The 22,438-nt window shown below is 30.3% G+C and overlaps 2 protein-coding genes and 1 long non-coding RNA gene across 3 annotated transcripts; 2 read left to right on the top strand and 1 right to left on the bottom strand.

The window, feature by feature from the left end:
• The first annotated feature begins 7,486 nt into the window (after nt 1–7,486).
• Nucleotides 7,487–11,148, top strand: LOC114167846 (uncharacterized protein At4g37920). The gene is made up of 6 exons (XM_028052818.1): nt 7,487–7,753; nt 8,219–8,493; nt 8,884–9,049; nt 9,419–9,663; nt 10,325–10,512; nt 10,605–11,148. The coding sequence occupies exons 1-6, from the start codon at nt 7,570–7,572 to the stop codon at nt 10,819–10,821; spliced, it is 1,275 nt and encodes a 424-aa protein (XP_027908619.1). The 5' UTR covers nt 7,487–7,569; the 3' UTR covers nt 10,822–11,148.
• Nucleotides 11,149–14,225: 3,077 nt separating this feature from the next.
• On the top strand, nt 14,226–19,333 carry LOC114173843 (glycine-rich domain-containing protein 1). Its single transcript, XM_028058493.1, has 9 exons — nt 14,226–14,477; nt 14,824–15,009; nt 15,273–15,390; nt 15,495–15,749; nt 16,173–16,628; nt 16,889–17,391; nt 17,692–17,884; nt 18,084–18,239; nt 18,351–19,333. Exons 2-9 carry the CDS (start codon nt 14,852–14,854, stop codon nt 19,053–19,055), a joined length of 2,544 nt encoding a protein of 847 aa, XP_027914294.1. The 5' UTR covers nt 14,226–14,477; nt 14,824–14,851; the 3' UTR covers nt 19,056–19,333.
• Nucleotides 19,334–20,912: 1,579 nt separating this feature from the next.
• Nucleotides 20,913–22,211, bottom strand: LOC114173844. Its single transcript, XR_003602602.1, has 3 exons — nt 21,888–22,211; nt 21,546–21,633; nt 20,913–21,430 (listed from the first exon to the last, which is right to left on the bottom strand). It is a non-coding gene; the product is annotated as an uncharacterized LOC114173844 (long non-coding RNA).
• Between the last annotated feature and the right edge of the window lie 227 nt (nt 22,212–22,438).

Consider the following 22,438-nt stretch of genomic DNA (forward strand, 5'->3'; position numbering starts at 1 on the left):
AATTAGTAAACCCGAAGAAGATATTTCAACGAATGCATGTTTATAAATATATGTCTATAATGTATAACTAATAATTTTATGGTGAACAAATGAGATTACATGTTACCTTAATTGAAGTGGGTTTCTTAATCTAAAAAGCCATAAAGTAATTAATTTTTTAACAAATCTTTTGAATGATAAATAGTACATTAATAATTAATATAGTAACTAAAATTTATTAATAATTTAGATATCAATTTACAAAATAAAAAATTATTAGTTACTAATATAGTAACTATTATGAATAAAAAATTATAATTAGTTGTTAAATTGGTCACTAATTAATTAGAGACTAATTTAAAAATCAATTTCTTTGATACCAAAATTCTTGGTAACTATGATTAGTGATCAATCTCCTTTAGTAGCTAAATTTTATAAACAAATTTAGTGACCAATTATAAATTTTATTCTTAATAGTGACTATTTTAGTAAACAATATTTTTTATTTTGTAAATTGATATTTAAATTAATCACTTTAGTGACTAACAACTTTTGGTTGCTAAAGTTGATTGTTAATAAAATATTTTCTTGTAATGTATATTGAGAGAGAAAACAATATTTTGACCACATCTCAAAAAATTACACCCATTATAACTTACTTTAATAATATATAATATATATATATATATATATATATATATATATATATATATATATATATATATATATATATATTATTAGTAACCAATTTTAGTGACAAAAAATAATTAGTCACTATAGTGACAAATTTAGATATCAATTTATGAACTAAAAATTATTGGTAACTAAAATAGTTTTTAAATTGATCACTAAAATTATCTACTAATGTTTTACCTACCACAAAAATTAGTTTCTAAATTTATATCTAAATTGGTCACTAATGGAACAAATTTAGAAACTAATTTTTTTGGTAGCTAAAACTTTAGTACCTAATGTTAGTGATCAATTTTAGAGACAAATTCATTACAGCAACTAAATTAGAGACTAGAAACTATTTTAGTTACCTATAAATTGTTGACTAAATTTGTCACTACATTAAGGACTTATTTTTTATCCTTAGAATTTGTCATTAATAAAATATTTTCTTGTAGTATATATATATATATATATATATATATATATATATATATATATATATATATATATATATATATTGGAAAAAATTCAAATGAGTCAAAAGTTCCATATTATATATAATAAACAAGTTAAAACATTATATGAGAATAAAAGCTCATAACATCATTACCTTAAGACTTTTGGGTAAAAATGGCATCAAATGTCTTATATATGTAAGACTAATATCATATATATCTAAGACCACAATCTCTCGATAACCATAACTCATATGAAAAAATATATAAATCCAACAACAGTATCAGATCCAATGGTCCGCAGTGACTAACCGCATAACCATAACGAAAAGGGGTCACCATACACATGAAGGGAAATATATCATAGGAAAAAGAAAAAAAAAAGGACTCACCCTTATGGGAGATTGTTGGAAAAAATCCAAGTGTGAGTCAAAAGTCTCACATTGAATAAAATATACAAGTTAAACACTATATAAGAATAAAAGCTCATAAAACTCTTGAGGGGATATTGTTGGAAAAAAATCTAAGTGTGAGTCAAAAGTCTTATATTGGATAAAATAGACAAGTTAAACACTATATATGAATAAAATTCCATAACACCATTATCTTAAGGTTGGTGTCATATATATCAAGTGTGACTGATCGCATAACCATAACAAAAAGGGGATCACCATACACTTGAAGGGAATATCATATGAAAAAGAAAAAAAAATTACCTTGAAGGGAGATTGTTGGAAAAAATCCAAGTATGAGTCAAAAGTCTCATATTGGATAAAATAGATAAATTAAACACTATATAAGAATAAATGCTCATAACACCATTATCAAAGTTTTTGGATTAAAGTATTAACAAATGTTTTATATATATATAAGACCAATATCATATATGTATAAAATTACAATATTCGTCGACATGATAATTAAAAGTTGTAAGGTTAATCTTTATTAACTAATTGTTTAGTATAGAAAAATGACAAGATGTTATCTCTCTGTATGTAATATGTTTTCGCCGAATATTTGGAAATTTTACAGGCAAGTCGGAAACAAAACTTTAACTTTGCAAAAAACGGATTCTATCTTCGACCTTTTCACGATGCCATCTCAAAAGTGTCCTGTGCTTCTTAATTTAAGATATTATAAAGTACTTGCAACCAAAATCAGCAAACTAGGACGGTTCACGACGTCTTCATAGAATTTTATAAAATAATTTTATCATTATTTTTATTTTTATTATTACTTTTTAGATAATTAGGGTTCTTATTTAATAAATTGAAAAATAAAAATATTTGATTCTTATATGAGCCGACTCTATGTTGACTTTTTTATATTGTCTTTTGTCCTCTACTGAGTATTAAAAATATATTAATATTGGTATTTTAAAAATCTTTTTAATATATTTTGTAACATCAAAATTAGTATTCATTAGTATATTTTCAAGCACAATAGAAAAACAATACAGAAGAACTCAGCAAACAATCAAATCCTTCTTATTTGTGAAAATATTGTGCAAATAAGTGAAAATAACTAAAAATTGAAGAATATAAAACAAAATCAATTATTAATATATTGGGTTACTTCAATTATAAAAAATAATATAAATGAAAATTATTGATTATCGAAGAATATCTTAACAAAATCAATTATCGACAGATTTAGTTTAATTACAAATTTCAAACCTATTCCAATTCGAGAAGATCCTGTGAATAGGAGTTTTGACAAAGTTAGAGAGACAAGTCTTTTAGGGGAGAACGAATAGGGAACTAACCCTAAAGGTTGAAGACTCGTTCCGAAGGCTGGAGGCATTCATTTGTTCTTTTCTAGTGTTCAAAATGTATGAGTAACTAACTCTCTTGTTCATGGGAGCTTGACATAATCTATTTTTGATCTTTAAGATTTCTACTATCTAGTATATTTCTTTTCCATTACCGTAGACATTCATTTAAGTCCGCATTTTGATCTGGAGAGCTTGGTACAAACTTAACTGGGAATCAAACTTATAAAATATTAATGATCATACAATTATAAAAAATTAGGGGACATATAATTATGGAATATAAGGGGTCATATAATAAACCTTAACAATATATAAAGAGATTCCCTCTTTTGTGTCCATATTTCAAAATACCAATTTTACCCTTTAAAATATAATTATTTATAAAAATTTTGAAAATTGGTCGTTACTTTTACAAATTTTGTTATAAAATCGTTTATCTCTGCTCTTCTCTTTTTCTCTATTTATCTGCAGATATTCTCTCATTTTTTCTAATATATTTTACTTTATTTTTAGTAAATATAATTTTATTTTATATATTATAACTTAATAACATTATATTATCATCACCTACTAATATAATATCACATATATTTAAAAAATACGTATATATGTCGCGCCTTTGTCTGTTAGTTTACTGTAAAAACAATTCACCTCATTATTTAAGATGACCGGTTAGTTAATGAGGCACAAGATGCAAAAGTCAATCTACTTAAATCCACTCTTCCAGATCCATTTCCAAATTCAAACACACTCTAAATATATGTGAGGGGTGTGATAATAATCTATTAAGAAAATAAGATGAAAAAACATACGTACAATCAGATTAAATTACGAAGGAAAAGATAAAACACAATATTTTTTCATTCGAGCTCGTTTTTTATCGGTTTAATTTCAATTTAAAAAATCGACCCATCACATCATATACATATATATATATATGGTCTCCCTTTTTCTTTTTCTGTTTCTTATTTTACTTTACCAGTAGCTTTCTTAGTTAATATACCCAAAAGTATTGTTGAAGACAGTCTTTGTGTTGTGTGTTGCTGAGGAGAATATGCCTGAGGTGGAAAACTCCATCAAAAATGTTTTTAATATTATTATAGTCATATATGGTAATTTCTTTTCTGCATAGCAAAGGGTAGTTAAGTGCAAAGAAAGTGAAAATATATTTTCCAAAGCTTGTGATGTTTCAGTTGTTGTGTTTCTTATGTGACTTATTTTGCTTCATTTGCTTGTGAACAAAGGTGAAGAAAGGTGAAGAAAGGACAAGTCAGGGAATGAAATAATTTGTTTGAACTTCATTACAACAGGATTTCTAAAATACTATTTATTGGATGAACCAACCTTTAATTATTTATTTTATTTAACGCTGTGATTCTTAATATTGTCCTCTCCTTCGAATATTAACATAGTATTTTGTTTGTATCTAAATCTAACTTATACGTAATTGTTTTATATAACTCAACTTTTAATTAAATAATTAATGAATGGGACAGAGGAAAAATTGAGATCAGAGAACATTGAAGTTTAAGCAACAATATGGTATAGGCCTGGTGCTTTTATGGTCTTTTTAAAATCTTAGATTAGAGTGGTAGGCCATCTTACAAGTTGAAACTTCACTGCTTCACGGTTCAATCCTTAAACCATTCTACAATATTATTAGAGAAAATGTTGATTTAGTTGATGATTTTATTGAATTCTTTGAGGGAATATACTCAAAACTTTACTTTGTATGAAAATTTTCGAACAATTTCATTTTTTAAATATTTTGTTTGAATAAAATAATTTAAATTTAATAAGTTTTAAGCTACTTGTTTAGATAAAGTATTTCAACTACCACCAAATTAAAAAAATAAATATCAAATAATTGTTAAAAAATAAAAAGTATAAATATGGATAATTTTTGTTGTTGATCTGGATTGATATCATGTTTTCGTGTCAAAGTTATTTAAGAGTTATTTTTTCATTTTATATTTACATTTTTTTCTTAATTTACGATCAAAGATATTATTTTCATGTTATAAAATGTTAGATTAGACCAAACTCAACTAAGATAGTATTAGAGGAGGCTCTCAAAGATTGCATCAAGGAGTCAAACCAAATCAACTCAAGTCCAATTGAATTGAGTTGATCTACATTAGCTTAAGCTAAGGAGGCTTGAGTTTCGATCAAGTCAAGTTGATCAGACTTAGGTCGAGTAGAATTAATCAGTGGCAAGTTCATCCAAATTTATCCAGTCCTAGTCGGATTTATTTGTCAAGTCGAGTCTTATGTTGAACCGATTCTACTTAGGTTCATGTTGAATTGAGTCTACCCGAGCTCATATTGACTTGATCAACCTAAAATATGAAAACTAAAATATGAATTTGAGAATGAGAAAAATTTTAAATTGTTACTTTTTATGTTATCCAATTACACTAATAAAATTATAAAATTTCAATTTTTTTTTTCAAAACAACATATTTTCTCATAAAGCATTTAATTTTTTTTAGATATATTATGTTCTTATTTTATTCCAACGTAAATTTAAGGTAATGTGTTTAATTCAAAATGTGAAGACAATTTGTATATGTTTTTTTATTATATATTGCGCATATTAGTTATCTATCTTCAATATGAAACCAGGGATGTGATTGAAATCCCTACTTATTCCTAATATACTTAAGAATATATTAGTAGTCACTCATTGAGAGAATTTATTGTTCATGTGAAATGGGAAGAGAGGATTAGTATGTAATTATCTTATTTCTTTGGGGTGATAGAAACGTTTAGCAATGATTAGTGGGGTCATTCCAAATGCAATCTTCCTATGCATGGTAAGATTAGAGGGTGACACACTCCAATTTATGAAATTAGCCTTCATATTTTAGTTTTCTTGCATTTGATATATTCATTTCTCCTTATTATGAAAACAACAAAATAAAAATTTATTATGGTTATAATAAAAATTTATTACTTTTAAAATTATTATTAAAAATTTAAATAAAATCTCCATATAAATAAATTATTTCTCACCTTACATATTAAATTTATTTTCATACCAAATATATTATATTATTCGTTTTTTTATAAATATTTTTTTTATAATTTCAATCATTTAATAAAATTTATAAAAATAATTTTAAATTATTTATATATCATTTTATCTTACTTTTAACGATAAAAACATTTTGGTAATCTAACTTTTTTATGTATTAATTCTTTTTAATATATCACATAAGTCAATTTAATTACAAACTGTACTCTTTAATTCATTCCAAAATCATCTCCAAATTCCAAATCTCTTAAGAAAAATAACATCAATTTTATCCTTTAATCCTTCCCATCTTTTTCTCTCTCTTTCAAATCATTCCTCAAAAAAAAAAAATACAGCCTTAAAATCTTTATATATCTCTACGATGATATATTAGTAGTCACTTGTTGAAATTATTGTCTAGTGAATCCTTAATCGGAGGTTTTACCGAAATATATTTGAAATCCCTCCCTTGAGGTTGACTAACCATTAATCCACATCTTTTATAGTTTTCTTAACATTTTTTGTATTATAATTATTTTATATTTTTAATTATATATGTTGACATTTTAGTTTTTTTAAATCTAGAATGGTATTAAATAATATTTCATCTTATCCATGAAAAACACAAGTCTCTTAATATTCTAAACCTTTAAAAAAATTACATAAGTCATAGAGAGGATAATTTAAATTTCGAAAAACACTCATCTTTTTCTTAGAAATCAGTGTTTAACAATTTTTACTTTTAATTTAAATTGATCAATTTTTGCTTGATTAAAACTAACACGAAATTTAAAAATAAAAGTATAAATAATTATAGTATATATAAATTAAGTATGAAATAAACAAAAATTCCATGATTAAGCTATCCGTACAAGTTCAACTCCAAAACACAAACATAAAAATTGGATGCACCGATTCATAGCGAAATCCAAATAATCCACCAAAATTAATAAAGAATTTGGATAAAAGAAAATAATTTTTTTTAAAATAAGAATAATAGAGATACATAAAAATAAATAAATTAATATTTTTAATAAAAAAATGGAACTAAAAAATAATTTAACCAAAAATTTATCTTATTTATCTTTGATCAACTATTAATTTCTAACTAAAGATTAAACAAATTTCCTTTTATCATCAATACATGTAGCTTCGAATAGTCTCATAATTAAAGTGAACGGTAATTTAAATAATAATTAAAGTTGAAAAACTAAAATAAAATTTTCAAAACTATTTTTAGTTTAACATCCATAAATTAAAATAAAAATAGTTAATATCTTTTGTTATATGAAAGAGTAAAAGGAACTTACTATAACTAAAGACATAACTAAACTAAATGCTTTTTCTTTTGAATAAGATGAACCAAATGCCATAACTTGTGAGGACTATATTTAAAAATTTGAAAAACTATTGATATAACAGGATATCCAATTTCTTTTTGAAGAAATCATGAGAAATAGTTATGGATGATTTTTTTTTCCCAAATATCACCATTTGTTCAAATAATTTTATTCTTATTAATTTATTCACAGCAGCTCTGCTTTGTTCATGAAACGGATAAGAGAATATGATATATAAACAAAATTCGGGAAAATTTGCCTCTGTTGAATGTCATCTGAAGAGCAAAAAGTGAGAGAATTCGGTGTTGTGGCTGAAGGAACTACCTTAACATGAAAGGGTACTTCAACAGCAACACCACCTTCACCTCTTTCAAAAATAACCTCTCCCCAACTTTACCCACATCCCCTTCCTCCTATACTTCTTCAAACTTCTCCCCTTCCTTCTTAAGCCAAAGACAAAACCTTAAAGTTCAGAATTTCAAACCCCATGTCGTTATATGCACTTCTCTGTCCAGTGAGTATCATTTCCCCCTTATTTTTTTGCAGTCATTTTGTTTGCCGTTGTTTATTTCTTAATATGCTGTATTCTTTTTATGTTTTCAACTTTATGGGTTTATAAAAAAGTTTGAATTTTGGTCTTTATTTGAAGTGTTAAGGGTGTCTCTAGGGTTGGGTAGTAATATAATGTGAAGGGGAGTGCAGACTATGAAGTTCACACTATAAAGTACAGTGACATGTTCAATATCTTTTTATTTTATTTGTCTGTTGATTTTGTTTTGTTTTAGTTTACTGAATTGTTGACAGTGTTAAGGAATTAGAATGCCACTGGATGTCCATGATGTGCTAACAAACCACGAGAAAAGAAAACATCTTTATATTTTTTTTTTTAGGATATGTTTTTCTTATCTTGTTCCTTTTTTTCTGACTAATGCCTTGGTGTAATTTTTTGTGTCTCACTAAAAAATGAAACTCCTTTCAGGTCAACAGGCTAGCAGTGCTTCTACAGCTCAAGCTGAGGAGCAAGAGGTTGAAATTGCAAATGGTTACACCATGACTCAATTTTGTGACAAAATCATAGATCTCTTTTTGAATGAGAAAACCAAATCAAAAGAATGGAGGGGGTACTTGATATTCAGAGAGGAATGGAAAAAATACAAGGATAGATTCTACAGTAGGTGCCAAAGAAGGGCCGAGTTGGAGAATGACCCAATTATGAAGGAAAAATTTATTTCATTGCAAAGAAAAGTGAAGAAGGTAGTCTCCATATTTTTATGTTCCTCACAACCATGCCCCCTTCCAATGTTGATTAAAGAAATAGATTATTCTGCTGCATAATGAAAGTTGAAAAAGGCAACGAAACTTCTAAACAACTATTCGTTTTCGCCAATTTTTTGTCTCAAAATGTGGAAAGCAAAAATTCTAATCCCGTATTTTTTTTTAACAGAAAAGATGCAGATACATTATCCTGGAAGTTCTTGCTAAACTAATAATAAGATAACATTATTATTCTTGTTACTAATCAGTTTATTTTGTAAGAAAGCACAAATCTGTACATCAATCAAAGTTTAATTTCATATCTAGGGAGTTGCCTGGCTTTAGATCTTCTTTCCCTGGTTTTTATTTGATCAGGAGTAAGCATTGCAGATTGATGATGAAATGGAAGTACACTATGCACTCCTCAAGGAAATACAAGATAGCCCAACAGACATTAATGCCATAGTTGCACGAAGGCGTAGAGATTTTACAGGAGAATTCTTCCACTACCTCTCTCTTATTTCAGAAACATATGACAGCTTGGAAGACCGTGATGGTAATTATGCAGAAGTACAAATAAATGTTTATTTTGGGTATTTGGCTCAACGTTTGTTGATTCTGTAACCAGTAATCACCAGAAGAAATGAGTAAAATAGTTAAGAATGTTTATAGTTGTAACTTGTAATAAGAGAGAATGAACTGATCATAAAATTAGATTTCTTTTAGAAAGGAAGAAGATGTGAGAAGTTTAAGACTTGTCTGGTAGATGTTTACAGTATTAAGCTTTGAGGTTTAATGTTGGTCTTGCCATTAAATATACATAATGAGTCTTCCCCTTGCACCTTGGACAAAGATAACATTTGTGATCATGCTCCTTGTGTAGGATGTTTCTTATGAGTGGCATTGGCATGTTTTGTTTGAACAGGGATTTCCAGGCTGGGAAGTAGATGTTTGTCAGCTGTCAGTGCATATGATAATACTCTAGAGGTTGTGGACACGTTAGATGCTGCACAGGCCAAATTTGATGATATCCTCAATTCTCCTTCTATTGATGTTGCTTGTCAGAAGATCAAAAGTCTTGCAAAGGCAAAGGAACTTGATTCTTCATTGATATTGTTGATAAGCAGTGCTTGGGCTAAAGCAAAAGAATCTACAACGATGAAGAATGAGGTGTGAATTTTATGATGTCCCTTGGATTTGTTCTGTATTCCATCCTTTTGGAAGATAGGACATGGATTTCTAATTGTCCCCAGCAAATATTAATAAAAGGCTCTATAAAACCTAAAATCAAATAGAGTGTGTTTCTCTTGTAGGTGTGTATAAACATACATAAAATTTCTTTTTCTGCTGCTTTCCGCTTGCTCTGCTAATTTTAAAAGGTTTTGACTTGCATTCTTATTTTTTAAGTTTTACAGAACTTCAAAGAAAAATGGTGGTTGTTTATGTTATATTGCAGATAGTCAGAAAGGCATTAATATGGACCATCTTTCAGCATAATTCTTCACGTAGTTACATTATTACATACATTGGTTATGACTATGAAGTTACATGGGATGGAAATTTTAAGAGGTTTTCATGTCTTTCCCTATATAATACTGATACCTACCAGGATAGGAAGCTAAAGTACGAATCTTTTACTGTGGTCTTAGGAATGAAACAAACTGAATTGATGGTTCTGATTTATAAATCAATCGGTATAATCTGAACGTCTTCCTTCTTGTCCTTCTTGTTCATTAGCATGTTGGTCCTTAATTTTGACTGCTGAAGCTTAGAAGATATTATTAGACTGCATTATGATTTGTGCTCAACAACCTTGCTTTATTATGTGCAGGTGAAAGATATAATGTATCAATTGTACAAGGCCACAAAGAGCAGCCTAAGGAGTATCACTCCAAAAGAAATAAAGCTACTGAAGCATTTGTTAAACATCATAGATCCTGAGGAGCGATTCTCTGCATTGGCAACAGCTTTCTCCCCTGGTGATGAACATGAAGCCAAAGACCCTTATGCTCAATACACGTGAGAGAATTTCCTTCTGGTTCATTCTAAACTATTATCTTATTGTTGTGATAAATATGATATATTGCTTTAATTTTGATGTGGTTAAACAGCACCCCACAGGAGCTGCACAAGTGGATTAAGATCATGCTTGATGCGTATCATCTGAACAAGGAAGAAACAGATTTGAGAGAAGCCAGGCAAATGACTGACCCTATTGTAATTCAGAGGTTGTTTATCCTGAAAGATACTATTGAACAAGAATATATGGCAAAAGGTACAACAGAGAAGTCTGAGACGAAAGATGACTCTAAACCAGTAGAGTTTTGAGTTGCTTCTCATGAACATCCTTTCTTACCAATGTGTTTCTTGTTCCGTGCCTTTTTTGGATCAAGAGTATGAAGGGTTGAAGTGGAGAAAAAAAGTGAAGTTACTACCCTTTCAAAGTTTTGTAATACATTCCAGTTAGATGTTAACATATTTCTTCTGATTTTCATTGCAAAGTTGAGGATTGTACTTCTAGGTGTAGATTATGAAGCATGTTGCATGAGAAAGTTAGATGATGATAAATCATTTTGAGTAGAGGCTGGCACATAAACATATCAATCCAATTTGAACCGCTCAACCGAAAGAAAATCTAAATTTGTTTATATTGAATTGTGTTTCATATTTTATTTCTACAACTCGAAAGTAGAAAATTTAAAATGAATCCAAAATCATCTGTCAATGCAAGTATTGTATAAAATGTTTAACTCTTAATTATAAAGTCTTAGTTTTCAGTATGATGTTTTTTTAAATATAACTAATTTATGTTTTTATTTATTTTCATAGTTTAAAAAAATAACTATTTTAAAAGTTTGTGTTGATCTATTTAACCCATCAATCAATTTTGAGTTGAGTCAAACTAATATTTTTTAACATAATATGTTAAGTGAGTGTGATTGAAATAATTTGGTATAAATACACATTTGGTATCCAAACTTTTTCGGAAAATTCAATTTGGTACCTGAATTTTAGGAATGCTCAATTTGGTATCCTAATTTTCTAAAGAGATTCAATTTGGTCCTCTCCGTTAAGTTGGAGTTAACATCGTGTCCGTACAGGACACATGTCAAGCCATGAAATTTTTATTTTTTTTTAATTTTTTTTTTCAAAAAATTAAAAAACTGTCACGTGTCAGTTTATCATCGTGCCACGTGGCAGCTTACAATCATGACATGTGGCAGTGTAATAGTTGTTTTCAATTTAGTACCCTAATTTTAATTTTTTGTTCAATTTAGTACTCAAATTTTTTAAAATGATCCAATTTCGTCCTTTCCTATTTGAGACCAAATTAGTAAATAAGCTTAATTATAACTTATATAAACATGTTAAAATAATTGTTTTGAATTTATACATTAAATCACTACACCTAAATATTCAAATTATTTTATTTTTTACAAGTGTAAAAAATTTCATGTATAAAAAATTACAAAGGTTAAAATGTAAAAAAAATAATAATTTAAGTATTTAGGTGAAATGATTTGATGTATATATTAGAAAAAGTTATTGTAACATGTATATATAGGTTGTAATTAAGCTTATTTACTAATTTGGTCTCAAATGAAAGATGACAAAATTGGATGATTTTAAAAAATTGGGTACTAAATTGAACCAAAAATTTAAATTGGGGTACTAAATTGAAAACAGCTATTACACTGCCACGTGTCATGATTATAAGCTGCCACGTGGCACGATGATAAACTGACACGTGGCAGTTTTTAAATTTTTTGAAAAAAAATTAATTTATTGAAAAAAAATTAATTTTTTTGAAAAAAAAAAATTAAAAAAAAATAAAAATTTCATGGCTTGACACGTGTCATGTACGGACACGGTGTTAACTCCAACTTAACGGAGAGGACCAAATTGAATATCTTTATAAAATTGGGGTACCAAATTGAACATTTCTAAAGTTCGGGTAGCAAATTGAACTTTTCGAAAAAGTTTTGGTACCAAATGTGTATTTATACCAAATAATTTACTTATAAGATGAGTGAGTATAAGTCACTCCTGACTTTTTCAACACTATTTCTATCAGTTGTTCACTTTTTAGGAATATGTTGATCATAAAAAAAAAAAAATTATTTGTAAAGAAAAAGAAGAGATTGAAAGGTAAAGTAGTGAATGTCAAATACGTGTAAAAATTTGTTGGATATCAAAATAATATTATCTTTTTAATATTTATGTCTGCAAACAATTCATATGATCATGTAATATATTTGTATTTTTAATATTTTTATTAACTTTGGACTTTATAGAATTTAGTTTTTCTTTTTCATCATTTCACAATCATACACCTAATTTAAATTTCAAGATAAGTTTTCTATTTTATTATTTTAATAATGAGTATGATAGTCTAATACAAACATATCGAATCATCATTTAGTTTGATTCAGTGGGAGAACAAAATAAAAGAAATATTTGAACCAAACTATTTAAAAATGGATTGATTTAGACGAAAATAATCACTAACCCGATTTCAATGTTTTTGTTGACTTTTTTTGTGGATCAACCTAAAAGAATAACTCCAATATCCTGAGTAAACTTGTCCTTTTATAAATGAATAACCCTCACTTTTTTTCTTGGAGACTTTTCTTAATAAATAAAAAAAAGCAAGATTTTAGGAGTAGATAATAAACTTAGGGATGAAAAATAAATCTACATTTTCAGTATTACTTCAACTCGTCCTAATTTAATGAAGAATTTCCATATCAGAAAGCAAAGGTATAGATAATAATTATTTTTATAATTATTTAATACTTTTGTGATTATTCTTCATATTCTATTATAGGATTTTATAATTATAATTTAGTCCTTAAAATTGACATTAAAAACTATGAAAATTTTCTTTTGTTATAATTCTTATTTTTTATGGAAAAAAAAATGACACAATTTTAATAGCCAATAAAGAATGTAATACCTACCTACCTCATAGGCACATTACCAGTTCCAATCACTATTATATGACATGGTTTTCTAGTTTTTGAACTTTCATTTATGATCTATTTATTTTTTCTGGGGATAGACAGTGATGGAAAACTGTGCCCATATCATATTATGGCATCAACTCAGCTGTTTCCAATGCAAAGAATCCGCAACATAACGTGAAGCATCTAACTTCAACTTTGCCCTTTAACGTATTACTGGGCATTATCGTTTCTAATATATTTATATCCATATATTATTTGGTCACGCCATGGTCGTTTTCGCAGTTAGCGAAGGGTACACGAAATTGAAAAGAAGAGAGGATAGAAGGTCCTTGCATTTGTCTTCTATTATTACTTTTAGGGTTGATATTTAACCATCACTGTCTCTTATGTTATACAAAATATAAAAAGAAGCTGTTAGTGTTTTTTTATACAAAATGTGTTTTGTTTTGGTCTTAAAATCCTTTCGAGTCTCTATCAATTTTTTTTATTTTAACCCGAGATGTAAGAATTTTGTATTAAATAAATGATAGCGTGATTGATAAATATTACAAAATAAGTATATATTACCTAAATAATAAAAAACTAAAATGGTTTTTTTCCAATGAGATAAAAAAAGTTCACAGTTTTGTAGAGAATAAAACGACAGGGAAAATGAACTGATTATAGGACTAAAATAAAAGTAATGATATATTTTATTAAAAAATAACCAATATATTTTCCCTTATTTACTATTTTAAGAAATAAAAATTGTTGAAAATTTTGGTACAAGTGATGATTATGGTTGGATGGAGTATTTTTCTGTACTATTTATTAGAGCTGACGTACAACATTCCTGGAACTGGTTTCAGGTGCAGTACAAGTCAGAACAGATACACAACGTAAGACACCAGTTGAATCATGTAATGCCCATTGCGATGTCAAAAAGAACATAAGAAGATCAGTCAAATACAGATCCTCCTTTTGAGGAATTTCCTTATCTGCAGCTATAGTATCTCTGCCTCAGTTTCTGCGAAACTGGTAATCCCCAAATGCCCTGTTTTCTTCCATTTTTTTTTGTTGATACAATAAATTTGTATATTGCTTGTATGTTGTGGATGATCGTAGCATGTTTGTTTTTGTTACATGAGCTTAATTTAAAGATTTCTCTTGAAATTTTCCTGTTGACCAACCTGTAGATATTTTTCCTTTATATTTGTTCTTGTGACCCATTTTTGAATATGATATTTTTCTTTTCTTGTGTGTAACAAAAAAGAAATGTTTGTGGAACATGCTTTCTTGCGAATAAATTTTCCATTTTGACTGCAAATTTTGAGACAAAACTGTCTAAAGGGCACTTTAACTTACACCAGAATGTTTCCGGAAGGTTGCTGTTTTTCAGGTTAAATTGAGAGATGGAGGCAAAACAAGAAATGGAATGGAATGAAGCTCAGAAGATTCCGCTAAGCGTGGATCTTTTAGTTGCCGCAAAAAGGCAGCTTCAGTTTCTTGCAGCTGTTGACAGGAACCGTCACCTCTATGATGGCCCTGCCCTTGAGAGAGCTATCTATAGGTGAACATTCCATGAAGTATTTCCTGCATTTGCTGCAGATAAAGTTTCGTGCTTAAATAGTTTCAAAGAACAATTGCTTGTTATTTTTACTTATTTATTTATTTCACTAAGCTTGAGTCAAGAATTCTATAAAGGGTATTAGGAATGAACCTTTAGAAGGGTGTATTCTGTTTGAAACATCCTCTTTCATCCTTTCGCATCGTTTCAACTGAACAACATTATTTTCTTCTGCTGATTTAATAACAATGAAAGTGTGTGTTCAGGTACAATGCTTGTTGGCTTCCCTTGCTTGCCAAGCATTCTGAGTCTCAGATTTTTGAAGGGCCCTTGGTAGTTCCTCTTGACTGTGAATGGGTCTGGCACTGTCACAGACTCAACCCGGTAGGCTTCAGACCAGGATATATATATTATTCCTGATTATTAACAATGCTGTTTAATTGGGTTGAGGTACTAGTAATAAAATTTGGTTCCAATTTATTACACAGGTGAGATACAAATCTGACTGTGAGGAGCTTTATGGACGAGTACTTGACAACTTTGGTGTTGTCTCTACTGTTGAAGGAGTTTGTGGCAGGAAAACTGAAGAAATCTGGAATAAACTGTATCCCGATGAACCCTACACTGCTGATTTGATTAATATTCTCCCAGGGGATATCTCTGAAAGGATTTCTAGGCTTGAAAAGTACACCAAGTATGATCTGATTTCAGCTGCTAAAAGGCAGAGTCCATTCTTTTACCAGGTAAAGGAAAGTTAAGTTTGTTCATAAGCTTGATATTCTAGCAGAATTACCAAGTCTTACCATGCCAGTTCTAGTCTGTCATTTGTCTCTGTCAAAGCCCTGATTAAAATGTTAACATGGTTTAGGCTGTGTTCACCTGACTCTTCTTCAATTTTATCAATTTGTGATTGACTGTGTTTTTCTTGCTAGCCAATACATGCATGTGGTTTCATAAGTACCTTGTTTTGAAAGATCTTAAGTTCATACAACTTTATTGAGACATTCTTAATTGGCAGCATCTCCAAATAACATTAATATCATGTGGTGATATATGAATGTAGCTTTCAGTTTTAGTAGCATTACAAACAGTTTTGAGAAATTAACTAACTACATACTAATTTTGCATCATCTCAAGGGATTCAATATCTGTTTTCTTTGTCATAGGTATCAAGACCCCACATGAAAAATGACCTCTTTATCAAGGAAGCTGTGGCCAGATACAGAGGGTTTCTATATCTTATCAAGAGAAACAAGGAAGAGGGTATAAAACGCTTTTGTGTTCCAACATATGATATTGACCTGATCTGGCACTCTCATCAGTTATATCCAGTTTCTTATTGTAAAGACCTCAATGAAGCACTTGGAAAAGTATTGGAACATGACGATACTGACTCAGACAGAACTAAAGGCAAGAAACTGGATATTGGTTTTTCTGGAACCACCAAACAGTGGGAAGTCACATTTGGTACTAGATATTGGAAAGCTGGAGCAATGTATAGGGGTAATGCACCATCTCCTATAGAAAATAACCCTCTTTCATCTAACAATACTTGCAAGAAGGTTGTTTCTTCGAATGAGTACCCACAAGAAATTTCACTACCAGATCGAAAAGTTATGGAGGTACTTTAAGATCTCCTCTTATGTGCCATATGTTACGTTTATGCATGTATTAACAATTCCGTGCAAATTTTTTTGAGTCGTGTATACGAATATGCAAATATAACTCCATGCCACATATCATGAAATGTTTGTATTACCAAGCCCTTTACTGGATCAATTTTATGTAAATGTTTCTGCCTAGAAATGCTTTTCGTCATATCACTGAGACAGCTTTTGTTTATATGAGATAACATTTGCAATTTCCTCGTACATTCAACCAGGTTTTCTTGGAGTTCGTGGGGATTAAAAACTTACCAGAAGAACAGGAAGGAGATATATTTGTTTTATTTTCCAAATCACAACCTGATGCATTCTTTGGTGCTAAAAGAAGACTGACTATTTTATCGCAATCTAGACAGAAACAGGTTGCATCTTTCCAGTGTGAACCTACGGGAGAGCTGCTTTTTGAACTCGCGTCCTATTCTTCCTCCAAATTATCTGTTGGAAAATCAACAAAGACAATGGCTTCAGCTTCTTTCTCTATAAAAGACTATTTTAACCCAGTTTCAAAACTCCATGTGGAGAAATGGTTTGAGTCGGTACCAAGTTCTGGTACTGTGAGCTCAAAGCCAATCTTGTTACGAGTAGCCATCTCATTTTCTGTCCCAGTTCCTGCCCCATATAAACTCAAAATGACTCTGTCTCCTGTTAGATCTCAACATGCTAATGGCTGGACACATGTCACTGATGAAAATGGAAACAGAATCATCCGCCTTCAAATGAGGTACATCTACCCTCTATGTTATACCAGATAACAATGGAAGCTCCTTGCCAAAATGTGTACTTCATTTTATTATGGTCGAGTTAACTGGTGTTAATTAGGTGATTGATGCGGGCTAGTTACTGCTTAAGTGATTTTCTTTGTGTCCTGAAAATATCAACTTGTTCTATCTGTATGTGAATACATTATGTTTGTCATACATGTTTTTGAATACACATTATCTAGTATTACTGGCTCTTGTAATGAAGTATTCTCAATTGATTAAGCAAATAATAATCTTCCCAATAACGAATTACATTTTAGGGAATTGGAGAATGCAAAGAACATAGGAAACCTCGGAAAGAAGGTTGTTGGCGTCATGAAGTCCGGCGAAACTCGCACTCTAGCTGAGTTTATTGAAAATGGGTGGTCTGTTTTGGAGAATCTGTGGTTCACCCACCTCCCACACAAGTGCAAAAACGATGGCCATCTCTTTGAGCTCACTGGTGCCAAGACGGTATGTATTTCCATTTTAAAATATATTGTCCTGCCAAGAGCTCTCTTGGATCTTGAATCTTGATTACTCATTTGATGTTTCACATATCCAGTAACAAGTACAACTTTCAATAGCATTGATGCACATAAGATTGCTAATGCGCATGCCTCAAATGAGACAAATTCAAAGTTATAATATTAAATTCATGTAACTTTTACAGTTGAAATTTTTTCCTGGAAGAAAGCTAGACTATGAGGTGGGACACCATGGAAAACGGGGAAGTGAAATGGACTTCTTGACAGCTATTGAATTCTCCATAGAAGAGCCTTATGGGAAAGCAGTGGCATTGCTTGACTTGAGATCTAAACATGTCACGGTACTCACTTTCTTGCTATTATATATGTTACACATTTTGTATAGAGAGACACTTTTGTTCTGCATTATTACTGAGTTTTGTTTTCTGCCTTTTCTGGTTGTTTTTGTAAAGGCAAAGGAAAAGTGGATGGTGCTGCCCGCAACCATTTTGGCTTTTATTGCTGCTGATGTAATGAAAAAGGAAGAATATAAAGGCGTCATTGCTAATGCTAACAGTAAAGATTTGAAGGTGAATGGTGTATACGAGGAAAATGAAAAGAAAGTCTGGAACGGAATGGGGCTGAGTCCTAATGTGTGCAGTGAAGATGATGGTATATCAAAGAACTCTGGACTCTCCAGTGGAGGCTGTGGCAGTGGCTGTGGAAGTGGTTGTGGGAATGCAGTGGGAAGTGCTGGCTGCGGTGGCTGTGGTGCTGGTTGTGGCGGAGGCTGTGGTGCTATCATTAGGAGTGGTGGTTGCGGCGGTTGTGGTGCTGGTTGTGGTGGTTGTGGCGGAGGCTGTGGAAGTATAATCAGGAGTGGTGGCTGTGGGGGTTGTGGTGCTGGTTGTGGTGGTTGTGGCGGAGGTTGTGGAGCTATCATTAGGAGTGGTGGCTGCGGGGGTTGTGGTGCTGGTTGTGGTGGTTGTGGCGGAGGTTGTGGAGCTATCATTAGGAGTGGTGGTTGCGGGGGTTGTGGTGCTGGTTGTGGTGGTTGTGGTGGAGGATGTGGAAATATGATTAAGAGTGGTGGTTGTGGCGGTTGTGGTGGAGGCTGTGGAGGAGAGGTTGTGAACGAGGAGATAGAGTACGTGATCGAAGAAGCAGTTACTGCATGAAATTGACATGCATGATTATGCATGTTATCAATGTAATGTATATATGAACGTGTGTCTACGACCTCAGCTTTGCTTCTCTTCCATCAATGTCTTTGTTGGACAGAAAAGGTAGAAAAATAAGAAGGAGAAGGTCGAATGTGTAATAAATAATCAACTAAACATGATAATCACTCTCAACTACCTCTGAGTGTGTTCTTATGCTCCTATGTTTGTGCAAGCTCCTATAAGTAAGGATATAAAATATTATGATATGTGAAATAAATTCTACACGTGCCAAAGTTTTCTTCCTTCGTCATTTTATGGATTTTGATAGCCAAATTTGAAAGATGGAACTTTGAGCTGTGAATAAATTGATTGTATATATCGAATTATTCCTATTAAGAAACGGTATATTCAACATTCATCAACTTACTATACTTAGATTACTAAACATGATTCATGACATAACATTGTCCTTCTCCATATTTTAGTTGAGAGAACCATCTTGCATGTACATTTTAGAAATGATCTAGTAATATATGTTTTAATACTATTTTTTTAATAAATTAATGGAGTTTTGGATGATACTCTAGTAATATATGTTTTGGATGTTCTAGAAAGTTGGAAAGAAGTTTTATTTTCTAGTATGAAATGTGTGGACTGGGAGATCTTGATTTGGTTAGAAGAGGTGTTACTTGCTAAAATTGGTTCTTTAGAAATTGTTGTATGGTTTTTTGATAGAACATGTTTGGAGGAGAGACTTTGAGAGACTTTGGTTGAAGATCGGTTCTTCTTTATTCTGTCATGGTCTTTCAATCAATGAGTGGTTCTTGCAATTTTAGAGAGAACAAGATGACATGAGTGCTTGCATCCTAAGATATGCATAATTCAAAGTTTATAATGTCTTTTGTGAAGGAAACTATTAAAACTTAGCAGAAGTTTGCACATAAAAGATGGATTTGAATTTCAAAATATGGTACACAGAAGTCATGGATACATTTTGATTATCTTAATTAAATTTAAAAATGCAGAGGATGACATTCAATTTTTTTTTAGAAATAAGAAGTGGGGTTTGAAGTTATGTGCATAGGATGAGTTTCAATTTTTTTTTTTAAATTTGAAATTTTGTATACTATTACATAGAACACGATTTTTGTACAGAAAGTCATATTTGTCAAATACGACTTATCTCCCAAATGATAATTTTTTTAATCTGTTCCTTATGATAAAATTGGTTAAAATTTTGTTCCTTATGATAAAATTGGTTAAAATTACATCATTTTTTGAAAAAAACACCAATGTTTATGCAGATGTATAAATGTCAGTGTCAACTCTAAAATCAACCACACTAGAGAATACAATATGTGGTTATGGTTTTTGAAGGACACAAGATTTTGCCGGAGAGGCTGAAAAATATCCATACTCCAAAAATTATCCCTATGTTATAATTTAAAATTGATTAAGAAATTTTCATTGTTTGAAATTAAATTAAATTAAAGAATGGAAGAGTTAAAGAAAATCTTATAAATAAAAGTTTCTTCATGAGAAGTCCTTTTACAACCAGGATCTCATTTGAAAAATGGATGAGCAGTTTCTTTGTCATTTTAGTTTCCTTAGTTTATTTGTTTCATAAGACCTAATTATCCTGAGTTCAAGTCAATTATTCCATGTAGATTTGATTGTCATGGATGCATTAACGTTAACTAATCCTAGAAACATGTCTATTTTCTCATATTAGCTAAAAACAACAATAGTTAAAAAAAATATACAATCTGGTAGAATAAGTTAAAAAATTATTAACTTACATTAATTTCATAATTTATGCATAAAAATCATCAATAATAGGACATGAAGAGGGTAGGTAAATTACACCTTGCAGAAAGAAAAAAAATTGTTGCAGAAAACTATAGGGTCACACTCAGCTTTTGATAAAGTCACATTGGCTGTATGCCAAAGTTACTAATTTCCACACTCCAAATTCAAAATGATTAGACCTAAGACAAATGGGGAACCCGTGATGGACCAACCCAATTGAATGCACAACAATTTTTTTCTTTGTAATTGCACAAGAATAGTTTGGTTTCTAATTTCGACATTGCAGATCAAATCACTGAAGAACCAATAATCTTCAGTAAGAGAGGATAAACCACACACACACCAAACACAACAGTGACCAAGTTGGAAAATACACGATACTCATATCAAGTAAAAATATACAGTACATACATATACTATGCTAACTAATAAAGCCTGATAGTGCATGCATATTTTTGTAGCTTCTTTATTTAATTTTTCCATTTGTAGTAATCAAACTTTGATGCTGTCAACTGATAAATATGATCGAAGGGTCACAGCAGCACTCGTCTATGAGGCAGCAACAACACAGAGCTGCAAGACTGAAGCAAGAACAAAAAAAGTTTTTTTTTTTTTTCTTTTTTTTATTCCTGATGCTAATGAAAAGCGAGAAAGAAGAATAAAAGTAATAAAGGAAAAAGTGTGAACAGAACTAACCATCCTTCAAGGAATCCAGTTTGTCTTCTGGGTGGTGGAGCAGCATAATATTGCGGTGGTGCCATCACCGGAGGACCTTGATAGTACCCTGCCATCAAAAGTTTCCCATAAAGTAAAAAACAAAATAAAATTGATGCAGAATGAAAGAACACAGAACCAAATCTGAAAAAAAAAAATGAAATTTTTAAATTCAGAGGATGAAACTTGTTATGAGTACAATCATGGTGCAGTTGTTTTCCAAACTGCAGGGGATCCATTTCGATGAAACTAAGAATAATGAACTTAAAGGTTTTGCTTGATTCTGTGGGCATAAACAAAAGAGAAAAAAGAATAGAAATTTACCTTGTCCTTGAGCAGGGTAGGGATATGCATACTTGGGGTCACTCATTTATGGCAAAAAGTTGAGAGCTTTGTTGCAGAAATGTAACACAAGCAGAGAAGACGCAGAAGAAAGTTCCTGTGTTATGTATGTTTTCTTCACGCGCAAAATCTACTCTCTACTTACCATTTTATTCCTTTTTTTTTTTTGCCTTCCCTTGTCACCTTTAGAAATATATTATTTTTAATTTTTAAAAACATTATTTTCTCATCTTTCTTCACCTTCACCGATAGGGAAACCTATTTTTGTAATGAAAAGGATGTCCAAAAGAACAAAAGCAACTTTTCATACCAAGTTCTCCCAGAACCTACCCTGTTCAAAACTCATCTCCTTCATTAGACTTACGCCAACAATTTTATTTTAATAGCTTTACGTTATAAAATTAAACCCGCGTGTTTTGAAGACAGAGACTACATTATATTTCACTTTTTTAACTTACCAAAATTTGTTTTAACTAGTATTTAAAATCTCTGATTAATAATAAAAATATTTTTATGTTAAAAAAATAGTGGAG

The sequence above is a fragment of the Vigna unguiculata genome, chromosome 2 (assembly GCF_004118075.2).
Source record: "Vigna unguiculata cultivar IT97K-499-35 chromosome 2, ASM411807v1, whole genome shotgun sequence".
NCBI lineage: Eukaryota > Viridiplantae > Streptophyta > Magnoliopsida > Fabales > Fabaceae > Vigna > Vigna unguiculata.

Coding starts and splice junctions, on each gene's coding strand:
- LOC114173843 (XM_028058493.1), top strand. CDS start 14,852: ATGGAGGCAAAACAAGAAATGGAATGGAATGAAGCTCAGAAGATTCCG. Junction 16,629..16,888: donor CAGATCGAAAAGTTATGGAG/GTACTTTAAGAT, acceptor ACATTCAACCAG/GTTTTCTTGGAGTTCGTGGG. Junction 18,240..18,350: donor TGAGATCTAAACATGTCACG/GTACTCACTTTC, acceptor GTTTTTGTAAAG/GCAAAGGAAAAGTGGATGGT.
- LOC114167846 (XM_028052818.1), top strand. CDS start 7,570: ATGAAAGGGTACTTCAACAGCAACACCACCTTCACCTCTTTCAAAAAT. Junction 7,754..8,218: donor TATATGCACTTCTCTGTCCA/GTGAGTATCATT, acceptor AACTCCTTTCAG/GTCAACAGGCTAGCAGTGCT. Junction 9,664..10,324: donor CTACAACGATGAAGAATGAG/GTGTGAATTTTA, acceptor TATTATGTGCAG/GTGAAAGATATAATGTATCA.